This window comes from Buceros rhinoceros, unplaced genomic scaffold, assembly GCF_000710305.1.
Source record: "Buceros rhinoceros silvestris isolate BGI_N320 unplaced genomic scaffold, ASM71030v1 scaffold16741, whole genome shotgun sequence".
Taxonomy (NCBI): Eukaryota; Metazoa; Chordata; class Aves; order Bucerotiformes; family Bucerotidae; genus Buceros; species Buceros rhinoceros.
Window position 1 is genome coordinate 7,381 of NW_010392664.1, and position 10,423 is coordinate 17,803.

Genomic DNA, 10,423 nt, shown 5'->3' on the forward strand with positions numbered 1-10,423 from the left:
CTGCCAAGTCGAGAGTCTCCTGGCCACATCCATGGGCTGGAGGACCGGTGGGCGAGAGGACTAGTCAACCAGGACAGCCAAGAGAAGGATGTGAGTATTATACTGCAGAGAGACTTCTTGCAACGCTCACGCACTGAACGACGTTTCAGGCTGTTTGTAGGCTGTGGGGGAGAGATGCAGCAGGGCCTCTTCACTCAGGATGGATCTGGCATGTTCCTGAAGTGTACGGAGGGGAAAACACACCAGGAGCAGTCCTTGGCCAGCAAAGCACGCTCAGATCTCAGCATGCACCCCAGTCCTGTGGCATCAGAGTCAGGGCTGGTACGATCTGGTGTCGGCCACAAATATAGAGGCCAGGCAACAAGCTTTGAGGGATGATTTGCTTCTCTCCATGTCTATTTCTGGTCCCCACAGCTGAGCTGTGGGAGGTTTGGCACCTCTCCCCCTTCCTCTGGGTAGAAATGCACTGAGGTGGGTGTGTGCAACACTTTGGTACCAGGAGGCTGCACGGCTCAGGCTCTGCCCCGTCGTGCGGGGCTCAGCGATGGAAAGGGGGGAGATGTGCTCCTGAGATGCTGGCTGGGAACCACATCCTGCCACTTGTGACGATGGCAGAGAGGGTCGTGGGCTGGGGGGGCGGCAGGCTTGGTGATGAGGAAGGGGCTGCTGCTCCCTGGGTGCCTGGGGAAGGCTGGCCGAAGGGCTCAGCACAGCAACAGGAGGCAGCAGACAAGAATGCTTGTCTGGCTCTGCTTCTGCACAGCCCCAGCGCAGGTACCCACACCCTGGCCGGGCTAAGGCAGCCCCTGCTCTCAGCTCAGGACAACCCTGGGGAGCACCCAGGGACTGGATTTGGAAACACGATGGTGGCAAGGAGGGGGAGATGCTGAGGGAAGCAATGGGAAGCCCCCTCCTTCCAGCTGCTCCATCCTTGTCAGCATTCAGGTACCAAAGATGGGGAGAGAAAAGGGGATTATGTAGGCAGAGGCAAAGGGCAGGTAAGAGACAGCTGCCCTGGGTTTGGGGCTTCAGGTGCAGTCTCTCCAGTGCCAGGCTGGGTCAAGCCCCAGGACACTTTGTCACATGGCTGCAAAGTGTCTCCCCGAGAAACAGGGGTGCAGAGCAGGTTGTCTGAGCAAAGGTACATTTTCAGAAATGCCTTCCTGGGCCAAACGCTACGATCTCCAGCCCAGCTTTGGAGATACCACTCTCTGCTCACAAAACCTCCCCGAGAGCCAAGGGCAGCGAGCAGTTCCCCAGGGCAGCACCTGACCCTGCGCTGCAGGCAATGCCTAGGGCAGCTCCTCACTAGAGCTCCTGCACAGAGCAGGGCAGCTCACGTCTGATGGGGACAATGTGAAAATGAGAGGGGAAAAAAGGCCACAGGTCCACCAACAGTGGCTGCTTGGGGCTGTGGTTGTGGGGACGGGCAGGGAGAGCCTGTGGCCACGGGTGCTTGAGCATGGTCCTGCTCGAGTCAGTAATTCTGTGGTGGGTCAGGTGGGAGAGTGTTGCCATCTCCTTTCTCAGTGCTTCAATCTCCATGGTGACAAGTGGAACATGAGATCCAAGTTTAAAATATACTCTGCCGCCTGTTCTTCCCTCGAGCTGAGGAAGAGAGAGAGAGAGGGGTCAGAGAGGTTAGACATGAGCGGCACTTTGCAGAGAAGCTGAGCCCTGTGGTGCTCTGGGTTAGGAGGTTACGAGCCACAGAGGAGGGAGCTGTGCCTCAGGGCACCTGACATGACTTTGGGACCATAGCAGGTGACAACAGAGGATTCTCCAGGGGCAATCTGTAGACTAAAGCAGGCAGCAGGGATCAGGTTTGGCTTTTTCCTATGCGGGACCCACTGGGAATAACCCCAGTGCCAGCATGATCTGTGGCACCATCTGGGAGAGGTCAGTGTGATCTTCCCCAGTCCTACCTGCCTGCTGAAAGGCTGAGCCTCGGTAGCCAGGGTCCTTTTGAAGCTGGATCTCTTTCAGGGAGAAGATGGAGACGTCTAAGCACAGGGGACAGAGAGAGAGGTGTCAGCCCGGCTGGCGGAGCCGGCAGCGGTCTGCAAACCCTGAGCCAGGAGGGACGGCAGTGCCCAAGAGCTTTTTGCTCACTCCAACTCTACATTGCCCTACCCAAAATAATTTCTTGCTCTCACAACCCCCAAGCACCCACCCCACCCTGCTGCAGGGGCACCTCTGGGTGACCAAAGACAGGAGGCATCCGAAGAGACCTGGCCGCAAACCACCACCCCCGGGCACAGAATCTCTTGGCTCCATGTCCCCAGGCAAGAGGACAGGGTGCACTTACTGTCGGGCAGGAGGTGCACCCGCTCTCCCAGGCTCTTGAAGTAAGCGTGCCGCAGGGCTGCCTCCGCCGACACCCGGCCTTTGGCTTCGTACTGCACAAAGCCCCAGAGAAAGGCGATTATGTACAGTCTGCTCGTGCGAGACGGTGCTCGGTGGGCACAGAGGCCCCATGCAGGGTGCATGCACATGCAGTGCCCGAGTTCAGTCCAAACAGCGGGCACCACAGCACAGGGGTGTGCAGGCAATTCCCAGTGACATCTGCACGCACACAAGGGACAGCACACACTGTGTGACCACAGGAGAGCACCGTCTGTGTCGTACCTGGTGAATCGTCAGGTTGGTGTGTGTGAGAGGATGAGGGGGAAGGATGGTTCACCATCCTTAATGGGAGGGGGTTTGGGATAGCACCTACACCGTGGCTGTAGGGCCATGACTTATTCTGCAGGCACAGCTCCTCTCCTGCCCCGCTCCAAAACCAGTGTGGGGACAGCCAGAGTCCCTTCTTGTCAGCAAACCCCTCTGCTATCCACCCGGATGGCTCCACCACTCACCAGAAGGAGATTTGTCAGCAAGTCAATGCCTTCCGAGTCCAGCCTGAGAGAAGGAGGAAATAAAAAATAGAGCATGATTGCACCCAGGAGACACTGAAATCGTTGATGCAAGGGACAAGTGGCAGCTGGGACCTCCAGTGCATGGCTGCCTTCAGAAGCTGCCAGCACTCTAAGGAGGAAATGAAACTGGTCTTCCCAGGTGCCAGTGCAAGCCCACCATGCCCTGTGTGTCCCTGCTCAAGGAGGTACCTTGGGGCGTGATTTATTAATGGCTGGGCTCGGTACTGCGTGAAATTGTAAGCCTTAAACTCCTCGTTGGATGTTATTCCAGGCCAGGTGTCTTCTGTCGGGGTTCCTGGGAGGGGGAGAGAGGGAAACCCGTCATGCTCATTTGCTGCAGAGAGAAGAGCCTCACGCATGCGAGTGCCAGGAGAGAGGGCATGTGTTTCCCAGCAGACTGCGACTCGTCTGTGCATCCCATGGGGCAGCCAATGAGGAGCTCCTTGCCCTCACAGCTCTGCAAGCCTGGAGGGGGGCTGCAGGCAGCTTCTGCCCACCCTGCCCACGCCTCTGCAAGGCTTTGCCAGGGCTCCCTCCAGGCTCCTGCAGCTGCGCTTTGTCCCCGCTCCTGCAGTCAGCCACTGCCCTCACGTGGGGATTTGGGAGAGCAGCAGAACACTCACCCAGCAGCCTGAAGATCAAATGCAGCTCTTCCTTCACCGTGGAGCCGGGAAACATGGGCCGTCCGGTGACCATCTCGTAGTGGATGCACCCAACACCCCTAAAGCAGCAGCAGAGGCTCTGGGATTAGTGAGGGAGAAGCCCTGTGGGTGCCCCACCACACCCTGGCCAGGGCTGAGGTTCCTGGAGAGGAAAATGTGCTCCTGGAGGTGCGTTCCTTCTCTGCCACAGGTAACCATTCACACTCTGGACAGTGTGCTCCAGAGACCCTGAGCCCCAGGGGACACGGAAAACAGCACGGCCCTGGGAGAGACCACCACCCTCTGGTGTAACCAGCACTGCGGGCACGTATGATGCTGCACTGGCACATGGATGGAAATGCCCAACCCTCTGTCTCGGGAGACCCCAGGAAGCTCAGTTTGGGGCCGTGGCTCACCACATGTCAATGGGTGTGGAGTATTCAGTAGATCCCAGCAGGACATCAGGGGGCCGGTACCACAGTGTGACCACTTCATTGGAATACGTTTTCGTGGGGACTGACTTGGCTCTGGCTAGTCCTGAGGACGAAAGGGATGAGAAACAAGGAGCTGCACCTAGCTGGACCTTCTCGTCAAGCTGCATCTGCCCCAGAAAGACCCACCTACCGAAGTCAGCCAGCTTGAGTTCTCCTCTCTCGTTAATGAGCAGGTTCTGGGGTTTGAGGTCTCGGTGCAGGATCTTTCTCCCATGACAGTAAGCCAGACCACGCAGCAGCTGGAACATGAAGATCTGTTGGGAGGAAAAGGCGCTGGCATTTAGCACTGGGTCGTGGGCATCAAAAATGAGCCTGTCTTAAGAGCTCTCAAACTCATGGCCAGGAAAGACCCCTCGAAGCTGGCCTGGGGTGACACACACTGTAGAGAAGTGTTCCGGCCCATCAGCAGCAACCCAGAGAAGGGGCTGAACAAAGCCTGCCTGCACAGTGATTTTATTTAGGGTGGCAGCGACTTGAGAAAAGCTGGTGGAGCATCAGAGCAGGCTCACCTTCACGTTGTGCACGCTCATCAGGTTCCCACAGTTATCGAGGTACTGTTTGAGGTCGTTCTCCTGCAATGGGAAGCAGGTGTCAGCCTCTCCTTCCCTGGGTCCCCATCACCCACCCGCAGAACGGCATCCGTGCACGCTCATCAGGTTCCCACAGTTATCGAGGTACTGTTTGAGGTCGTTCTCCTGCAATGGGAAGCAGTTGTCAGCCTCTCCTTCCCTGGGTCCCCATCACCCACCCGCAGAAAGGCAGCCGTCCCCCCCGTTCCCACAGAAAGCCCCCCAGACCCACCAGGTACTCGAAGACGAGAGTGAGGGAGCGCTCTGTGTGGATGATATCGTGCAGCGTGACGATGTTGGCGTGTTTCAGGTTCTTCAGCAGCGACACTGCAAGGAGAGGACGTGACGGGTAGGGGCAGCAGGACCTGGGCACCTGCACGCTGGTGGGACTGCAGGTACACGTCCACCCACACACCTCCCAACCCCCCTGTGACCTGCATTGCTTGTGAGGGGCTGTGATAGGGAAAAGCCCCTCCTGCCCTCACCTTCCCGTATGGCCGTGCAAGGTGCCCCTTCCTCGTGCTCCAGGCGGATTTCCTTCAGGGCAACGAGGTTTTCGGTCAGTTTGCTGCGGCCCTTGAAGACCGTGGCATAAGTGCCCTGGGTGGGGAGACACAAAACCCAAGCCCTGCAGACCATGCACCAGGGTGGCAAAACACGGATATACTCCCCAACACTTGGAGGCAGGATCATCTGAAGCCACAGGGCCAAGTCTGAAGTCCAGAGAAAGACTTTGTCTAAAACTTGCCAGATATTGAAGAAATTGGGCTGCAGTCTGCCCTCAGCACTCCAAGCTGCCCTTTTAACTTAATTCAATGGGGGTTTCACAGTCTACTCACCTCTCCCAGTTTGTCCAGTTTAACATAGGTTTCCAGCTTCCCAAATCCAATATCTGACTGTAAGAGAGAAAGGAAAACATCACTGGGAGAGATCTCGTCAGGGATGGCTTCACCTCTGGGAGGAAGGTCAAGGACTGTGGACAGTACCAGCTTAGAGGGCAGATCAGCCACCAAGTCCACCCCCCGCCTGGAGGAGCCGTGCAGGCGGCCAGGCCATCAGTCCGAAAACCTTCACAACTGCCTGGCTGCTGAAGCAGGACAGGTGGCACTGGCACCCTGGACCCCCGGGCGGACACAGCCTGCACGACTGCCCCTTCCCACCACCACCCCAGCAACCCCCTGCTCCTCCCTCCCACAGCCCTGACATGGCACCAGCACCAGCCCAGGAGCTGTGATGTGCAAAAAGCTCTTTTTGTGGGAGAAGCCTCGTGGGATCCCGCTGCCGATACCCAGCTTTCCTAGTCCTGGACTTTACAGTGACCTCATTCATTTTTTTTTCTCTATGCTGTTCAAGTCAAGCGTGACAGGGACATTTCCCCCCTTGGAACAGTAACTCTTTAACATATTGCTGAGACCTGCTCTCGTGGACCCTGTGAAAGAAGAGCAGCGGCTGCATGGCCACAGATTTAGGTGTCACACTTGGCAGAGCCCTGAAATTGCAGTTTTCTGTGGGGACAGAGTCAGTGTGGATTACCTGTGTGCCAGGGCAGGGGATGGGTCCCAGCAGGGCAAACCATTGCTCCTTAAGCTTGATAAACTGCTGTCATTCTCGAATAAAAACTGTTTGTGTGGGTGCAGTCCCAGGGCAGCAGCCAGCTCTGCCTGCAGCCCCCAGCCCAGCAACGCTGCCCTGCTCCCGAGCCATCAGCAGATGGAGCTGGCCAGACGGCTGCCGATCAGCGGGCACAGACTGGGACACAGCCCGGGCTGGGAGAGGGTCCCCGAGGGAGTTCCCATCACTGTGCCAAGGACTCTGCCTGGAGAACCGGCAGCCCCAGCGCTGGGTGGCTCTTGCAGCCTCCCCAGCTCATCAGATGTGCCCCACAGGCAGGTTTTTCCCTTGTGACAGGCGCTGATCAGAGCACCAAACTCTCACGAGCTGCCACAGGCAGCTGCTTTCTTGCTCGTGCAGGCTGGATTTGGTCAGCAAATTCCATAGTGGTGTTTTTTATTCCATGTTGGCTTCCCCAACCCCTCTGTGTACCCTGGAAGAGATGTGTCCTGAGCAGGGAAATGCGGTGGCGGCTGCGATCGCCCTCCCAGCCGTACTGCCAGCTCTGCAAGAGCATGTCTTATTCATGGAGGGGACCATGAATATTAATGGCACATTGCTCGGGCTGTGTCTATTTTATTGATTAGACACAACAGGCAAGTAAATGCAAACTCTCGGTTCCTCCTCCCTGGCTCAGCCAGATCTGAGGACGCCTGCTGAGACCCTGCTGTTGTACCGTATAGCCCTGAGCACCCCTGGGCAGCAGGACACGCCGCGCACAGTTGTAAACAGGGCAGCGGGTTTTTGCTGCTACAGATGCTGATGCTCTGCAGTGAGGAAACTGAAATGCCAATGCTAATTCATTATTTATCAGCATTTGCATTTCAACTCGCAGAGGCCCCAGCACTTTCTAAACCGCTGGAGGGTTTCCAATGCCTCCCTCTGGAAGGAGCTAGGCCAAGGGGAAAGTCAGGTGTGTGCAGAGGGAGTGAAGGAACATGGGGGCCTGGGAATGCGCCCGTGTAGGAGTGACACCGGGAAGAGATGCTGATGGTCGTGGCGGGATTTGCATGGGCAGGGATGTGTGTGGGCATGTCTAGGACACAGCAGGTACACGAGAGCTTGCACATGGGTGGGTGTCAATCGGCACGTGCAGCTGCTGGGACTTGTGTGCGTGAAGCGAGATGCTGTGCCCGGCAGCGCTCGCTCTGCTCAGGGACACTCACAAGGGAAGCCCGTCGGGACATCCTGCTGAGGGGCTTGGGGAACTCCGGGCTCTCCATCTGCAGCTTCTGCAAGAACTCGGGGGGCAGGCGGATGTCCATGGGCAGTGAGAGGCGCTTGCTGACATCCTGCGGAGAGGGACAGAGAAGCGAGTTATGAGTGCATCTGATGAAAGGAGGACTGCACCGAGACCTCCAGCCAGGCGCTCTCCAACCAGAGCTGGTATTAGTAGTGAAGCAATGGGTGCAGCATCTGTGGGACCCTTAGCCAAAGGAAAAGGGAAGGGGTGTGTGTGTGGGGATGTGCACGGGGCTTTGTTAGGTCATGCTGAGAGCACCCATCATTAGGGCTTGTGTCTGAGACTGCCACATCCCCACAAAACAAACACCAGCTCTTCCAGGGAGGCGACAGAACTTGCCGTGTCCCTTCTGCCCGCCCCAGCCTGCAGCAGTACTTGCCTCCATGGAGAAGCGGCGCTGGTTGTTGCTGCGGTAGCGCACGGCCATCGGGGACTGGCCTTCCACCTCGGAGGGGGAGATGGGGCTGGTGTCTGCTTGGAAGTCCCTGCCCAAGTGTCCCAGCTGCAAGTGTCCTTGAGCCAGGTCTGAGGACAAAGGGAAAGGAGAGTGAGCTGCTGGAGTGGTAACAGAAGTGTCAAGGCCCAGGGCACTTCCTTTGGAGAAAAGGGAGTAAGAGCAGGGCAGGGAGGTCCAGAGATGCTCTGGGGCCAAGATAAAGGCTTCTTCCTTCTCTATATCCAGGAGGCAGAGGGAATACCTGCTCTTTGCTCCAGACTCCGGGTGCATCGCCACCCACACAGCCCTTCTCAGCAAAGAAGAGCCCTTCCCCACAAAGAAGACAGGGATGGGGATGCAGAGAGGGGAACTGCTTCACACCCAAGTCCACCCCGATCTCGCATGTCCCAGACCAGGCAGCATTGCCAAACAGCTCCCCCCTCTGCAGCAGCACCAGCGGGTTTTGCACGGGGGAGCGTTCATCTTAACTTCCCAGCCTTACCCTCCCATTGGACAGAACACCATTTGGACTTCGGGAACACCTCATGGCCTGACCATGGCTCTGGATCCCCCTGCGCTAGGGCTGGACCAAAGCGAATCAGAAGACAGCCCTGCCCTGGGCAGCTGATGAGCACCCAGACCTAATCTGCCTCTGGAACCACCAAACCTAACAGGCATCAGGGCACTTTCCTCCGAGGACGTGGCCGTTTCTCAGAAGGTATTTGGGATTAAAGGCTGCAGAGTTACTTATTGCAAAACAAAACACTCCAGGCTTTCCTGCCCCAGCCTGCTGCACTTAGCCAGGCACACAGTCCCGAGGAGCACAAAAGCTCCCTTGAAAACCAAAGTGGTTCAGAAAAATCACTCTTCTCTTGGGACGCCAGGTGTGAAGCCTCACTGAGCCCAAGAAGCCCTGAAAGGAGCAGGAAATCAGAACAAAATAAGCCATTGAGCTCCCTCTGGTCCCCAGTTTGAGGCTTTCACTTAAACCTCCTCACTCTGTAATTAACAGCTGATTGGGAGGAACTTTCTGGCACACAGAGACCCAGACAGCGGCACAGCAAACCCTGAGGAGTTCAACGTGGGTCGCCTGGACCCCAGCGAAGCAGATTCCCCCGATTCAGACAGATGCTGTTTCCACAGGCCATTCAGAAGGAGGCAGCAGTAACTGGGTGTGCTGGGAAGGAGGAGGCAGCACTAACTGGGTGTGCTGGGAAGGAGAAGGCAGCACTAACTGGGTGTGCTGGGATGGTGCAGAGCTACCTCCCCAGGGAGGGAAGCATCTCCCTCTGAAATGGTGTGGGGCCGAGCCGGGACAACCGTTTTGTCCCCTTTGCTGCGGCCACACAGCTCTCTCCCTTCTCATCTGAACTTGGCAGCTACACTCCAAGTCATCGAGGCCTCCAGGGTCCAAGGGCCCTGCACCAGTGTCCTCCACCCACCCAGGCACCCTGCAGCTGATTCCCCACAGGGAGGAGGGAAAGTCCCCAGCGAGGACCTGCCACGTCCCAGGCTGGGCCACTGAGCCCTGTCCCCTGCCAAGCCCTTTCCCTGAGCTGTGCAGAGACAATCCCCCGCTCCGCCGCCCTCAGCGCAGCGATGCTGCTGAGCGCAGGCAGCCAGCAATGATCTCATTGCTGAAGGCTGGGGAGGGAGGGCTGGCGTTCACGGGTGCTGAGCAGGGCTGGGACCTGGCTGCAGTCTGCTCAGGGTGATGGATGAGAGGTGACGGGCAAGTGACCCGGGAAAAGATGCGGTTTTGTGCCATGGTCACTGGGGGACTGGGGGACCTGCGAGCTGAGTGATACGGGGTGTCCTCGACAGAGAGCCCTCACCTCAGGGACGGGTCCCCCATGCCACTGGGCTTGGGAGCATCTGAAACAGAGCCAGGAGTTTTGGGGCAGGCAGGCAAGAAGCAGGCACAGTCACCCTGTGACGCTGGTCCCTGTCCCTCTCTGGCCATCTGTCTGTGCAGGAACACGGAGGAGCCTCACCCTGCCTCAAGCACAGGTTTGACATTAACTGGATCACACCTTTTTACCTCGCTCACTTCCTAAGCGAATTATCCGAGAAAAACCCCAAGGGCTGTTTAAAATCTGGCGGAGCAGAGTTCAGCTAATCCACTTTAAACACCAGTTTGGGTGAATTTGTGCTGGTTCCCATAGGTTGAAAAGCCCAGAAGATGCTGCCTGCCCTCAGAGGTGCAACCAGCAGCACCAACTCTCCGAACCAGCAACCCACAGCGCCCGGAGACACCCAGTCCCGCGGAGATGCTCTGGCAGGACTGGGGTTGTCCTGGGCTTGGAGGACCTCGCCAGGTGCCCGCCGGAGGAGACGTGAAGCTGTGGGCGTGCAAACGTGAGGGCCTGTTCGATTCTGCTCGGCATTTCATGTGGATTACGGTGAGCCCCGACACTCTGCAAATAATGAGGCTGCATGGGATATCAAAGCAAATTAAAGTGAGACTGCAGACATGGCGGCTGCCCTTTCTTAGGCCCCCCCCCTTTTTTT

The 10,423-nt window shown here is 57.5% G+C and overlaps 1 protein-coding gene across 1 annotated transcript in view; it reads right to left on the reverse strand.

Moving 5' to 3' along the window:
• Positions 1–1,573: 1,573 nt before the first annotated feature.
• Positions 1,574–10,423, reverse strand: part of CDK18 (cyclin-dependent kinase 18) — a 13,262-nt gene continuing 4,412 nt past the window's right edge. Inside the window, exons 2-15 of the mRNA XM_010144579.1 lie at positions 7,856–7,989; positions 7,400–7,525; positions 5,462–5,518; positions 5,108–5,222; positions 4,855–4,949; positions 4,563–4,625; positions 4,184–4,307; positions 3,976–4,096; positions 3,542–3,639; positions 3,108–3,213; positions 2,859–2,901; positions 2,309–2,399; positions 1,926–2,003; positions 1,574–1,608 (exon numbers count right to left, since the gene is read on the reverse strand). Of these exons, the coding sequence (XP_010142881.1) occupies positions 1,574–1,608; positions 1,926–2,003; positions 2,309–2,399; positions 2,859–2,901; positions 3,108–3,213; positions 3,542–3,639; positions 3,976–4,096; positions 4,184–4,307; positions 4,563–4,625; positions 4,855–4,949; positions 5,108–5,222; positions 5,462–5,518; positions 7,400–7,525; positions 7,856–7,989 (1,286 nt within the window). The remainder of the gene's footprint in view (positions 1,609–1,925; positions 2,004–2,308; positions 2,400–2,858; positions 2,902–3,107; positions 3,214–3,541; positions 3,640–3,975; positions 4,097–4,183; positions 4,308–4,562; positions 4,626–4,854; positions 4,950–5,107; positions 5,223–5,461; positions 5,519–7,399; positions 7,526–7,855; positions 7,990–10,423) is intronic.